The 15,737-nt window shown below is 40.8% G+C and overlaps 2 protein-coding genes across 2 annotated transcripts; both read left to right on the top strand.

Annotated features, from left to right (window-relative positions):
• Positions 1-1,143: 1,143 nt before the first annotated feature.
• Positions 1,144-6,851, top strand: LOC128226395 (cAMP and cAMP-inhibited cGMP 3',5'-cyclic phosphodiesterase 10A-like). The gene is made up of 9 exons (XM_052936273.1): positions 1,144-1,732; positions 1,838-2,031; positions 2,345-2,641; positions 2,737-2,879; positions 3,347-3,473; positions 5,200-5,774; positions 5,939-6,155; positions 6,307-6,387; positions 6,490-6,851. Exons 1-9 carry the CDS (start codon positions 1,144-1,146, stop codon positions 6,667-6,669), a joined length of 2,403 nt encoding a protein of 800 aa, XP_052792233.1. The 3' UTR covers positions 6,670-6,851.
• A 3,190-nt stretch (positions 6,852-10,041) lies between these two features.
• On the top strand, positions 10,042-14,500 carry LOC128226394 (cAMP and cAMP-inhibited cGMP 3',5'-cyclic phosphodiesterase 10A-like). Its single transcript, XM_052936272.1, has 10 exons — positions 10,042-10,737; positions 10,881-11,044; positions 11,331-11,463; positions 11,652-11,794; positions 11,992-12,118; positions 12,448-13,016; positions 13,288-13,504; positions 13,702-13,782; positions 13,988-14,101; positions 14,313-14,500. Exons 1-10 carry the CDS (start codon positions 10,042-10,044, stop codon positions 14,361-14,363), a joined length of 2,295 nt encoding a protein of 764 aa, XP_052792232.1. The 3' UTR covers positions 14,364-14,500.
• Positions 14,501-15,737: the final 1,237 nt, after the last annotated feature.

Genomic DNA, 15,737 nt, shown 5'->3' with positions numbered 1-15,737 from the left:
AGCTCTAAAATAGAATAGAATAGAATAGAATAGAATAGAATAGAATAGAATAGAATAGAATAGAATAGAATAGAATAGAATAGATAATATAACAGAATAGAATAGAATAGAATAGAATAGAATAGAATAGAATAGAATAGAATAGAATAGAATAGAAGTATATATCATGTGTTTCCGGTACGGATAGAAAAATCCGACCCGAGGGCACGCCCCGTAAGCCGGTAACGAGGCTTGCTGAGTTACCGGTCACGCAGCGTGCCCGAGGGTCGGAATTTTCGATCCAGACCGGAAAAACATGATTGATATTTTTTCTTGCATACCTAAAATTCTGAATTTGTTGACAATTTGACGAAGGAAACGCACTTTTGTACATTTCACCAAAAAGCGCGTGCGACGTTGTGTACTGACGTCATAAAGCGCAGTAATTTTAAATCACTATCGACGTCAAATAGTTCCTTAAAAAATGGCACTTTTACGATTATTTATTTTCAATTTTAATTAAAAGTATTGTATACTTATATTTTTGATTCCGCTTTATTGAAATTGCATTATACACTTAAAACTTTTCATAAACTTTTCATAAACCATTCAATAAAAGAAATAAGAAATGGTGTACGTTTACAACACGTTCTGTACATATATCCTATACGTTTGCGAATAATTCAAACGAAGGATCATAGGGCCCCAATTTATCGACCTCAAATAGCAAACTGTTACATGATCTATAAATAAACTTTCCATGATTGTACGAAGCGCGATTTTCGGAGACCGAATAAAATGCCATATTGATCTGTCTAGTTATAGACCGGAAAAAGTTTTATATGACGTCATAATAACGCTGGAAAAGTCCATTTATGCTATTTTTTAATAAAACAGTTATTTACTTATTAGCTGTGAATTATGCAGTTAATACTGACCGCAAAATAATTATTTTATGCAATAAATAATTTTTGGTCAGTATGACAGCACATTTCACACTTTTATAAGTAAATAATTGTATAGTATTGACGTCATGACATATAACGTCATTACCTTAGTTACGTACGCCACGATCAAAGCAAATGAATCCTTAAAGTTTAAAAAATGATCGATTAATAACTGTAGCGCCGAGACTTGCTCCAACTTATTTTCCAAGCGTTAGCAATGAGCTCTCCGGCTAACAACATGTACGTCGGCAAGCGCATACCACACAGGTCTCAATTTCGCTCATCAGAGCGCTGGAGATCCCGGTATCCGGACGATGCAATGGCTGCAAATCAGGTCCGTGAGTTCTTGGCGCGCTACCCAGCCGTCCTCGAGGAATACCTAGACGAAACCGCATCCGTCGACTACCTTGAACAGCTGCTCCAACGGAAACGCACTCTGCCATCCACGGTTGCCAAGTGCACATTCAATCAACGTGCCGATAGTAACGGTCTCGGAATGGTATATAGTGAGATCGGCATAGAACAACTTGCTCGAAGGATCGTAGAATGTTCCAGTGATTCTGACATCTGCGCGAAGATGCACGAAATCTGCGGTGTGGTCGCTAACATTATATTTGCCGACATTTACAACTTGTACTATTTGGACGACACGAATAGTGAAATGTCCCTGTATATGCCTGGCTCGACGACAGAGTGGAAACGTGTAGGTCCCACCGGCCTCAAGTTGACGGTGTCAGCGCATGTCGCAACTACAGCTAAAAGCGTAAATGTCGCCGACCTGCAACAAGACTCGCGGTTTCCGAAAGGTAAACAAAGAGTTGATTCTTTTTTTTTTTTTTTAACTAGTTGTATATCAATTAATTAAAGTTTAGCAGTATAAGATGTCGATATGTTTAATCTCCATATATCAGGTGTGCGTTTAGGAGAGGAACGAGTCCATCACGTGATAGGGGTCCCCATCCTGCTGGACACCGGCCGCTGTTACGCCGTGGTTGAGTTCTCGCGTGGCTGGGACCACGACCCCTTCTCCAAGGTCGAGTTCGAGGTCACCAACGCCATCCTCAGCTGGGTCAGCGCCTGCGTGCAGAAAATGAAACGCAATAAGGTTTTTTTTTTTTTCATTCCAACCAAAGCCGATTATACTTCATACTATAGCTGGCGCTAAAAATGTATTCCCCCCCCCCCCCCCCTCCCACTAAATAGACAACAACCTTATGTCAGTTTGAAACATTGAAACATTTTTTCGAAGCCATCTAAAGCAAATATATATATATTGGTTATTTTTCCAAGTTATTTAATTTACTTGCACATCGCTGCATGTTTGTTTGTAGATGTGCACGTCATTTTTGCGTATGGGTTTGTAAACACTGTAGAACCTGAATAAGCATAGGTTTAATAAATGTAAAAAATTTACCCAGCTGCTGAACATACAAACCCGGCTTCATGGCTTTCTGCTGGAGACGACGCGTGTCATGTTCGATGACGTCGTCAACGTGGACCTCGTCGTGACGAACATCATGACGTTCACGAAGGAATTGGTGAGCGCGGACCGGTGCGGGCTGCTGCTTGTGGATGAAGAACGGAAGGAGTTGTTCGCAGATTACTTCGACGAGGGCGCCACGGACGAGGAGGGCCGCCCTGTGTACACGAAGGCCTCACAGATCCGCTTCTCTATCAACAAGGGCATCAGCGGATACGTGGCACGAACTGGGCAGGCGAGTGGCTAACAATGTCTGATTCTCAATTTGTTTGCAATGTTATTACTGATTTCCTTTCAAAATAGATAAACCATTTTTATGTTTTATTTTAGACGGTGAACATACGTGACGCGTACAGTGACAAGCGTTTCAACCCGGAAGTAGACCAGAAGACAGGCTACCGGACTCGCAATATCCTGTGTATGCCTATACAAGGCAAGAATGGCGTCATTGGCGTCGTACAGCTTATCAACAGGTATACTAGAATTTGAAGGATAATTAGCTAGAATTAAACCTTAGTGAAGTATCGTTAAAATCATTGAGTATATTAGTCAGATGACATGAAGTTATAATCTTAAGAATGAACGGAGTGAGCACAGTGGCTTGATGACAAAGGCTCATTAAGGTCACAATAATTAATTTCAACTAGCCAAAATTATATTTTATACATACTTGAACATGTATATCATCAAAATAATACATTGCCATAAACATAAAACGTGATTTGACAAAATTTTGTCAGTTTTGTTTAGGATGAATGGCAGCAGGCGGACCTTAAACACCCGCAAAAGCTGATTTCTTAACGATTAAGCCTAGGATCTGTCATTTCCTTGGCAGAAAATTTAGGTTGCATTCTGATACGAAAAATAACACATAATGATGGTCGGCTATGTAAAGCAACCTTCCCATCTCTGTACCTTTTCTGTCCATTGCTTCCTGCAGATTGAACGGGCGGTGTTTCACGGCAGACGACGAGGATGCGTTTTCTATGTTTGCCGTCTACTCGGCCCTTGCCCTCCACTACGCCCGCGTCTACAACGTCATACTCCACCAACAGACAAAGTTCAAGGTCACTCATGAATACTTCATTTTCTTTCATGCTTTACGATGAAATATGGGGTTTTAACAGTGAAATAACAACAGTGAAAATATCAATTTGATATTTCCACTGCAAAATATTAAAGGAGTGAAAATATCAACTTTCAGAACTACTTTTAAATTCCTTTGTTGTTACATGTACTTGCCTTGATCAAAACAGAACACTGGACTTCAGTAAATTATGACAAAAAATGTGAAAAAAAAATAAAGAAATGTTTTATAAATTTAAATAAATATATAATTGGAAATTAACAACTTACCGTTTATGACCGGTTATCCCGTTTATCAAACATTTTCCTGATGTTTGAAGCTGAATGTTCGAACATTTGCTTTCATACAAATTACAGACAAAAACACCTGTTCGAACATAAATAAAATTTTATATCATCGTTCAAATGTAGTTTGAACTGTTAACCGTTGTAGTACGTAAATTGAGCTTCCTGGAGAATTCACACAACAATTTACAGAGAGATCCGATATTTTTTACCCCACCCACACCTCAAAATGTGTCAACAAACTAGCGTGGCATTTACTCTTTATCTGGAAAACAAACCTTTTAAAGTGAAACAGACTGGTCTCTGACAGTAAGATGACTGAATATTAACTTACTATAAAAACACGCGTACATGCAGTCTTAAACTAAGAAGAATGGTTAAAATCCAATGAGTATCCACATTTGTTTTGCTAACACATTTGACCTTCCAAATTTTCATTCTTTAAATAGCGGCATAATAATTTGGTTATGTATTCATGCCCATATTTAAATAAAAAGTGTTTTCATTATTTTTTGGAACATATGTGCACTAATAATACTTCATTGTTTACTGTTCATAAAGCTTTGCAATAAAAAACGAGCGAATATTAAGCAATAAAAATGAATAGCAGAGAACTATTTCTCAGCAAACCGAAAGGAGTGCCCCACGGGTAGCGGCGTAAAGCCCACCCTTTTCAAAAAAAGGGGGTAATTCAGAAATAAATAAAAAAAACAACAAATAAAACTCCGAAAATAAGCATAAAAGAAACAGAATATTTGTTTATTTTAGTGTAAGATCGTATTTTATTTCACTCGTGATCATAAAAAACTACATTTTCGCTCGTGGCTTCGCCACTCGTGAAAATATGTTTTATACGATCTTACACTGAAATAAACAAATTTCCTCTATTTATTATATATCCATCATAAATCCACACGCAATACATATCGCAAAATACGGTAGACCGTATTCCACTCCAGTGTGACGTCACGTCATAACAAGTATCGTTGCGCGATGTTAAAATGACGTCATAAAACAAAACAGTGCGTCGTTAAAATGACATTTATTATTAAAACATGTAACTTTTAAGTGATCTAACCAGTAATAGATATAATAAAAGGGTTATTAGTACTGTGTTTTGATCCGGAATGTCGTATTCGACTCTCGTGGATTTTTGAAGATTTTAATTTTACTCGTCTAGAGCGCCTCGTGAAATCTGAATCTGCAAAACGCGACTCGAGTCGAATACAACCACCCGGATCAAAACGCAGTAGTAATAACCCTATTATATTTTACGAGAATATTTAAACTTTATTAAAAAAACATGTTGGTTTATGTTGATGTTTATTTATGTCATTTGAAGATCTGCTGTAATTATCATTTACATTATTTCGGTTTGTTGAACAATAACAAATTGTTGATATAGAGTGTGTGGTATTTAAGGTTGCCATGGAGGTTCTGGAGTACCACTGCACATGCAGCGAGGATGAGACAGCCGCCCTCTATGACAACGCACATCTGCCGGTCGACCAGGTTCCCCTCGACTTCTACACGTTTGACTTTAACTGTAACAAGAAGAACTCTGTCATATTGCCACAACTGTACATCAAACTCATGTATGAACACTTCGGAAAGAAGGAATTTGATCTGCTAGCTCTATGTCGCTTCGTTCTCACCGTCAAAAAGAACTACCGACCGGTACCGTACCACAACTGGGAGCACGGGTTCCAGGTGGCGCATTGTCTCTGGCGGATGGTGTCGGAGAGTCAGGAAGTCCAGTTTTCCCGGCTAGAGAAAATGGGGATGATTGTCGGCGGTATCTGCCATGATCTCGACCACCGCGGCTTCAGCAACGAATTCTTCAGGAAGACGCGGCAGCCTCTGGCGGCCCTGTACTCGACTTCCATCATGGAACAACACCACTACAAACAGACTGTCACAATCCTGAGCGCCGAGGGCCATGACATCTTTTCACACTTGACCTCGGAGCAGTACAAGCAGCTGCTTGCATACATCAGGTATACTTGGATACAACTGTTTCTCCCCAGTGTGTATATGACTATATGTCAATATATGTTAAAATGGTTTAAACCATTTCTAGCCAAATTATTGTGTGATAATATAGGACTGTCGAAAATTATTTAAAATAAAATGATCAATCATATGTTAATTGGCTTTCAAGAGACAACATTCTGGCCACGGACCTTGCCCTCTATTTCGGCAACCAGAAGACAATTTGCGGCCTCCTTGACAGCGAGAAATTCTCGTTGTCAGAGGTGGACCACCGGCGGGCCTTGATGTCGCTCATGATGACGGGAGCCGACCTGTGCGCCATCACAAAGCCCTGGGAGACTCAGAGAGGTATGGTGGACGCACTGTACGAGGAGTTCTACATGCAGGTTTGTACCCTGAGTTTAATGTTAGTTAAATGAGTTTTGTACTTGCAATTTGTCGATTGGCATCACAAGGCTATAAAATGTAGGGTGCATGCGTGCGTGTGTGCGTGCTTGCATGCGTGAATGTATAATATCATGTTTCCTGTTCTCGAAGGGCGATAAAGAAAAGAACCGCGGCATGCAACCGATGCCAATGATGGACCGTCTGAATTGGGACGATATTCCGAATCAACAGGTAAGAAACTATCGGGCGTTTTTTATATATCTGTCATTTCTTTGAATTATTCAGAATGAGGAGAACGTTCAGAAACATGCCCGATACACTTATCCATTTTAGATTGGTTTTATCAACTTTATCTGCAAGCCCCTTTATTCGACCCTGATACGCCTTATACCGGAAACAAAGCCGCTTCAAACAGGATGTGACGTATGCAAGGAGCAGTGGCAGATGGTTATCTCTGAAAAGGAGGCGAGAAAGAAAACACTCAATACCCGCGCAGTTGACCGCGAACTCTAGACTATATTAAGCGTAAACATAAATATCTTTGTATCCACTAACCCGACCGACCCTATACTTTTTTGCGTTTTGATCGATATGTGGATGTTTTTTAGGTATTTCATAGATACATGAATTTATTTGAATGAGCATGTTAAAATGTTAATACCTTTTGGAGGAGATGTTGGTGGAGACAAGATTGTTTTGGCCTAACGAATAATATCTGTTTTTACATATTTCGATTGCATGAAATTAACCTCTCAATTTTGCATGTTTCATAAAAATACACTACCGAATATTGTCAATTTTATCAAACGGGACGCACTGTCTTCAAAACAAGGCATTTATACTTCAATATTTTTCCTTAAGAAAACTAAAATCTGTCTCAACTTAAAATAGGAATTTCATCTATTCAGAAACGTTCTTATGAAGAAGTTGGTGAATCTGAAGTAAAGATATGAAGGATTCCTATGAATTTCTTATCAAAGTTTGCCGTCGGGAGACCACTCGCGTGCATTTTGTTTCCATAAACGGTACTACTCGTATTATCGACAATCTTCAGTCAAATACAGTCAATACTGGGCTACAGTCAATGCCGATCACTGTATGGATACTGGGCTACAGTCGATACCCATCACTGTATAGATACTTGGTTATAGTCGATACCCATCACTGTATGGATACTGGACTACAGTCGATACCGATCACTGTATGGATACTGGGCTAAAGTCGATACCCATCACTGTATAGATACTTGGTTATAGTCGATAGTCGATACCCATCACTGTATGGATACTGGGCTACAGTCGATACCTATCACTGCATGGATGATACTGGGCTACAGTCGATACCAATCACTGTATGGATACTGGGCTACAGTCGATACCCATCTCTGTATGGATACTGGGCTACATTCGATATCCATCACTGTATGGACACTGGGCTACATTCGATATCCATCACTGTGTGGATACTGGGCTACAGTCGATACCCATCACTGTATGGATACTGGGCTACAGTCGATACCCCTCACTGTATGGATACTGGGCTACAGTCGATACCCATCACTGTATGGATACTGGGCTACAGTCGATATCCATCACTGTATGTATACTGGGCTACAGGAGATACCGATCACTGTATGGATACTGGGCTACAGTCGATACCCATCACTGTATAGATACTTGGCTATAGTCGATACCCATCACTGTATGGATACTGGGCTACAGTCGATACCCATCACTGTATGGATACTGGGCTACAGTCGATACCCATCACTGTATAGATACTTGGCTATAGTCGATACCCATCACTGTATGGATGATACTTGGCTTTAGTCGATACCCATCACTGTATGGATACTGGGCTACAGTCGATACCCATCACTGTATGAATACTGGGCTACAGTCGATACCCATCACTGTATGGATACTGGGCTACAGTCGATATCCATCACTGTATGAATACTGGGCTACAGTCGATACCTATCACTGTATAGATACTGGGCTACAGTCGATACCTATCACTGCATGGATGATACTGGGCTACAGTCGATACCAATCACTGTATGGATACTGGGCTACAGTCGATACCCATCTCTGTATGGTTACTGGGCTACATTCGATATCCATCACTGTATGGATACTGGGCTACAGTCGATACCCATCACTGTATGGATACTAGGCTACAGTCGATACCCCTCACTGTATGGAAGCTGGGCCACAGTCGATACCCATCACTGCATGAATGATACTGGCCTACAGTCGATACCAATCACTGTATGGATACTGAGCTATAGTCGATACCCATCATTGTATGGATACTGGGCGATAGTCGATACCCATCACTTTATGGAACCTGGGCGACAGTCGATACCATCACTGCATGGATACACGGTATGGATACTGGGCTACAGTCGATACTACGGTGGCATAGAGGTGACATGTTAATGTTTTTATTTATCTCGTGCGCACGACATACTAAGTTGTACACTAGATTTTGCATCACTGTTAAATAAAATCACTGGCCTTGAAATAAAAATACAATGTATAATGCTCTATGTTTGATTTCAAATTATACTAATATGTATACATCCTCCACACGCCCAAATGAACAAACCGGCCACCACCACCACCACCATTACACATCAGAAGCTAATATCAATTTCAGTATACGTTTTGGAAACTTAGGTAGATTTTAAAGGTTAGCTTTACGGTGTCACATTTAATTTACCCCGAGGGTCGTGTAAACGAAGGATGGTAGCAACATTGTTGGCCCGAACCCGTAAACCATTGACAATGCAACATTGACGCACGACTCGGTACCCATGCAGAGGTCCAGAAAGTTCAATCCCGTTGCTAATAAAGTCAAACACAATACAGAGGGTCACCATAGATTCTTCGTCGCAACATTCATCCGCGTAACACTATATCTGAGTGATATGTGTGTATTATGCTGATCGCACACGACTAAATTATCTCGTGCGCATGACTTAGTAACTCGTGCGCACGACATAGTATCTCGTGCGTCTTGCGCACGAGATAAATAAAAACATACACATGTCACCTCTCTGCCACCGTACGATACCCATCACTGTATGGGGAATACTGGGCTACAGTCGCTACCCATCACTGTATGGAGGATACTGGGCTACAGTCGCTACCCATCACTGTATGGAGGATACTGGGCTACAGTCGCTACCCATCACTGTATGGAGGATACTGGGCTACAGTCGATATCCATCACTGTATGGAGGATACTGGGCTACATTCGATACTTTTGAACATGCGGCGGCACAAAGTATTGGACGCGACAATTTTAGTCTATTTTTCTCTCCCAAATAGTAAGATTGACAAAAAGTGTTAAAAGCCGATCTCGTTAATATTGCAAAAACATTTTCGAGCTTAATGGAAAATACTGAAAATGAAAGTTGATTTCGATGTGTAAACAAGTCTCCAGTTTGAAAAGTAAAAACAAATATCAAGATTTGTCCCGAAGAGATGTTCAGCATATCTTAGTTGGGAAAGTTATTGGATGCTTCTGTAAACCCTTCATATAATGAAAATAATGGGATAGTAAAAAAAGAAATAGGGTTCACCAGCATGTGAAACAGTAGCATTTGTTTGGAATACAGGATTTAGTGCTTTAACTGCATTTGACATTAATACTAGAAATATAACTCGTATCAAAAGGTAAATCTCGAGCACATTGACTTTAAAAATGTTCAACTAAATAACGTCGATCATAACGTTCCTTATGTCGTGCTTTGGCGCCAAAATATTGTTTACGTCATAACGTCAGATTTAAAGGATAAACAAGATGGCGCTCTAAATAAAAGTTAAATCAAATGTTTATAAGTATAGTATGCCTTTGTGTTGTTTCATAAGAAAGAAAATGAACAATACTATTTCGAAGGCTGAGGTTAAGGACTACCTCAGGAAGCACCCACACATTGCGGAAGAGTATTTGCTTCAATCAACATCCAGTGAAACGCTCGAGAAATTGATCGCCAAAAAAAGGCAACTAGTGAATGAAAATGTCTACGGTAACTTGCGACTAATACGGAAAAAGTCTTTGTTTAAGTCTATATCTCAAGTGTATACTGATACTGGAATGGAAGCAATGACACGAAAAATATGTTCCTGCTCAACAGATGAAGAAATCTACGAACAAATATACAACATTTGCAACATCATAACAAGTGCCTTGGATGCAGATGGGTTTGTTATGTTTGTGATGGATTCGTCGGAAAAAGATATTGCGAAATACACACCGGAAACAGGTCCTATACATAGCACTTCCGTCGGCCACAATGATACATTGGCCTCTTACGTAGCGGTAAAAAATCAACCGCTTTGTGTGAGCAACGTGCACAAAGATCGACGTTTTCCAAATGGCGTCGGTGATGACCGTTTTAATGAATGCCATGCGCTCTGCAGTCCCATAATGCTGGAGACCGGAAATGTGTTCTGCTTGATTAGCTTTGTTCGCGTGGATCTTAATCGGCCGTTTGACGAGTACGACTTCGAGATGATAACTGGCATTTTCAGCTGGATCATGGCGTGTGTACGGAAAATAAAGAAAAACAGGGTAAGCTCCATACTGAGTCTATTGAACACAAACACCTGATAATAATGCAGCCATTAATCATTTTGTCTTGCTATTGCTTAGCTTGAAGTTTCCTGTGTAAGATTTTGTTAAACGGTTTGGATGTTTCATCTCGTGCTCAACAGTTGCTGCAAGTCCAAGAGGCGCTGAACGGATTCCTGCTTCAGACGACCCGCGTCATGTTCGATGACATGGAAGATATCGACACCCTCGTCACCAACATCATGACTTTCACCAAGAACCTCGTGTGTGCCGACCGCAGTGCGCTCTTCCTCGTCGACGAGGAGAGGTACTCTAGTTCTGCTATGGTCTTATGTTTGGACGTTCGAACGCTATTTAAAGTTATCCACTTTTCCTCTTTTTCTCGCCAAATGCGCTTTGACTAACTTAACAGTTGTCATTTATTGGTCAGTTATGCGTTAATGTTGTTTTCAATTACTAGTAATCCGTGCTTGGCCCTTTTGAAACATATTTACTATCGTAACGTTTCGCAGACACCCGGATGTTAACATATTATTGTTGTGTTGTTGAAGTGCCTACTTCGTGTTTTATTATTTATGTCATTTGCCGTGCAGGGACGAATTGTATGCGGACTACTTTGACGAGGGTAAGATGAGCACTACAGGGGTCCCGGAGTACACGAAAACCTCCCAGATTCGCTTCTCCAAGGAGCTCGGTATCGCAGGATTCGTCGCCAGGACCGGGGAGGCAAGTTTCGCGAGATCGTTGTATCTACATATGTTTATTATCTGTATTGCGTTCATCACAATGCCTATTAGTTAAGTTTTAATTTAGTTTTTCTGCATGGGCTATATATATCAGCATTTTAGTAACTTTGTGAAACCGCAGTTCTCTACATCATGATATTAAATTCATATCGGACATGTTTCAACTAGAGCGTGAACATCAAGGACGCGTACAGCGACGAACGCTTTAACCAGGAGGTGGATAAGAAGACGGGCTACCGGACACGCAACATCCTGTGTATGCCTATCAGCGGCAAGCATGGTGTGCTTGGGGTCGTACAGATGATTAACAGGTTCTTATTTACCCTAGCATCAGTTACTCAAGCTATTCTAGACCAGTGTTACAGCAACACCGCTTTAAAGAACATAATTAAATACAACTTTCTATATTTATTTAAAATGACAAATAAAGGCTTCTAAAATACATAAATGCTGTTTGACATTCGATTCTGAAAAGGTAAATGCGATCCCTTGTCACGGTGTTTTGCAGGAAGAACGGGGCCCACTTCACGGTGGATGATGAGAGCGCGTTCAAGCTGTTCGCCGTCTACTGCGCGCTCGCCATTCACTACTCCCGCATATACAACATGCTCTCGCACAAACAGATGAAGTACAAGGTAACATGGATGCCAACAAGTCATCTCTTCAAAGTCACATTAGTGTTGATTTGCAAATGCTTTGATCCAAATAATAAGTTTCAATAATACAATTGATTAGATTTTTACTTCAATGGATATACTTGTTGCCCAACTAATTTGTTCTTTAAGTGTGATTTAATTGTTTCGTATGAATAGCTCGTATGCCGTGGTGTTTAAAAAGATCAATACATGTAACACATAATTAAACTTAACTACCATTTTTAACGTAAAAGGCTGTTCTGATAATAGAGGCGGCCTAGGAAAACATGAACCTTGACAAGTGGCTTAGTGTTTAGTTTGTTGGCTAGGTGGCGATGGATGTTCTGCAGTACCATATCTCGTGTCCAGAGGACGAGTTCAACGCCTTGTATGAGAAGCCGATCCTGCCTCGTAAGCAGGTACCAGCCAACTTCGACTCGTTCGACTTCTGTTGCTATGACTACAACAACATCTTGCCCCAGCTATTCATCCGCATGATCTTGGAGTCGTTTGGTGAGAACGAGTTTGAAATGGCGAAGCTGTGTCGCTTCGTGCTCACCGTGCGGAAAAACTACCGAAACATCCAGTATCACAACTGGCATCATGGTTTCCACGTGGCGCACGCGCTCTGGCAGATCATTGCGAAGAGTGGTTTGAACCTAACCAACTTGGAGAAGATGGCGATCATCATCGGCGGTCTGTGCCACGATATCGATCACCGCGGCTTCAACAATGAGTTCTTCAAGAAGCTGAAGCACCCCCTTGCAGCCCTGTACACCACATCAGTGATGGAGCAGCACCACTACAAGCAGACTGTCACCATCCTACACGCAGACGGTCATGAAATCTTCTCACACCTTACTGCGTTTGAACATAAAAATCTTCTGGAAAAAATAAGGTAACCATATACATTTGTATGTGTATTATCCGTCGCTTGCATAAAACTCGACCCGATAACTACTGTTTTCCGGGTATGGCCAGTCATCCGGAACTCCTCGGCTATTTTTATCGAGAATCTCCGAATGTTACGACCGTACCACACCATATTATTTAACCGAAAAGCACGAAAGCAAAAATAATTTCAATACATAAAGGTAATCTGGACTTCAGCAATTTCCGATGTTGGGGTTGGTTTATTGTCTGCTTTTATCTATCTGCTAACCTTCCAGGACCCACATACTTGCCACAGACCTTGCCTTGTACTTTCCAACCCAGAAGTACCTCACAAGCGTAATGGATGAGGGCGGCTTCAATCCGGAGACGGAGCCGCACAGGGAGGCCCTGCTGTCGCTCATTATGACGGCCGCCGATCTGTGTGCCATCACCAAGCCTTGGGAAACCCAGCAGAGGACCGCCAAATACATATACGAGGAGTTTTACATGCAGGTCAGTTTCCTGTCAAGTCATCTACGATCCCCGGTTTAGGTCATCGATAATTGAAGTTGAAACGAGATCATCGCTAGTAATATCCTGAATGGCGGTAAAATGCACATTATGCAATAGGGAAAGCAGCCACGTTTACAGAACTAGTATTGGTGATGTCATAAATGTCGTTGTTTAATAAAGTTTCTAAATGTTGCAAGGGTGACGAGGAAAAGAAGCGTGGCCTGCAACCGCTCCCTATGATGGACCGGATTAACCAGAGAGACATACCCAAGATGCAGGTAAGTTATCCTCACGTGTTTCACGAGTGGCTGTCTTTCATCCGGCTTTTACATACATTTTCGTGTACGATAAATGCGTTCTTCTGAATAAAAAAAACACATTTACGTGGCAAATTATCTATAATGCATGCATCTCTGTTCATTTTTACTAATTCCCGGTCAATAAGCCATGTTTTCATCATGTTAGCGGTCGTGTATTATGCAGGTGGGGTTTATCGGTTTCATCTGTAAGCCCATGTACACAACGCTGTCCAAGCTGCTGCCGGAGACCGAACATCTCCTAAAGGGATGCATCCGCTGCCATGACAACTGGAAACAGGTACTTGTCCCTTCCTTTCGGCAGTCACCGCAGATCAAAGTTAAGGGACAATATAACTGTCACAGCGCCTGCATATTTTCATATATATCATGCATGTACATGTAGGTAAAACTTTGAAAATGACTCTGTATACTGCATAGAAGCATTACTAGCAGTTACACTAAAGGATTTTCTTCACATTTTGTTGTATTAATTATCCATGTGACTGCAGACGATGGAGGAACAGGCGGCGAACGCGGAGAAGCAGGCCGGGGGCACCTAGCAACAGTAGCACTACATTGACCCAGCTGCCTGCCCAGTACTGAGGGACAAAACATACAGCAACTTTCCTTTGGATATTTATTGAATAAAACCTATGTAACAATCTTAGTGATGAAATGGAGATATGCTGTATGTACAAAATGGAAATCTAAATAATATTCTTAACAATAATAATTAAATGGGTTTGTATAAATTTAATACGCCGACTTTCAAAGACAAACAAAACATCCATCCTTAAAGTCCTAAAATACAGGACAAAAAGAGAGATTATCATTACAAGTTTCAAACATGAAGTTGTTTAACAAGTGGACAAATATTTGATGATTTTTGTTCTATTCACTATAATTCTTCATGGTTTTAAATACCTTAAATCTGAAGAACCAGGTCATTGCCACAACAAAGGTCTAACATATTAGGCTATTGCCACAACAAAGGTCTAACATATCAGGCTATTGCCACAACAAAGGTCTAACATATCGACCTATTGCCATAACAAAGGTCTAACTTGTCAGGCTATTGCCACAACAAAGGTCTAACATATCAGGCTATTGCCACAACAAAGGTCTAACATATTAGGCTATTGCCACAACAAAGGTCTAACATATTAGGCTATTGCCACAACAGAGGTCTAACATGTCAGGCTATTGCCACAACAAAGGTCTAACATATCGAGCTATTGCCACAACAGAGGTCTAACTTGTCAGGCTATTGCCACAACAAAGGTCTAACATATCGAGCTATTGCCACAACAAAGGTCTAACATATCAGGCTATTGCCACAACAAAGGTCTAACATATCAGGCTATTGCCACAACAAAGGTCTAACATATTAGGCTATTGCCACAACAAAGGTCTAACATATCGAGCTATTGCCACAACAAAGGTCTTACCTATCAGGCTATTGCCACAACAAAGGTCTAACATATCGAGCTATTGCCACAACAAAGGTCTTACATATCAGGCTTTTGCCACAACAAAGGTCTAACATATCGAGCTATTGCCACAACAAAGGTCTTACATATCAGGCTATTGCCACAACAAAGGTCTAACATATCGAGCTATTGCCACAACAAAGGTCTAACATATCAGGCTTTTGCCACAACAAAGGTCTAACATATCGAGCTATTGCCACAACAAAGGTCTAACTTGTCAGGCTATTGCCACAACAAAGGTCTAAGATATCAAGCTATTGCCACAACAAAGGTCTAACATATCAGGCTTTTGCCACAACAAAGGTCTAACATATCAGGCTATTGCCACAACAAAGTCTAACATATCAGGCTATTGCCACAACAAAGGTCTAACATATCAGGCTATTGCCACAACAAAGGTCTAACATATCAGGCTATTGCCACAACAAAGGTCTAACATATCAG

The sequence above is a fragment of the Mya arenaria genome, chromosome 3 (genome assembly GCF_026914265.1).
Source record: "Mya arenaria isolate MELC-2E11 chromosome 3, ASM2691426v1".
Classification (NCBI taxonomy): Eukaryota; Metazoa; Mollusca; class Bivalvia; order Myida; family Myidae; genus Mya; species Mya arenaria.
Note: the sequence above shows the minus strand (reverse complement) of the source record. Positions and strands in the feature narration are given on the sequence as shown.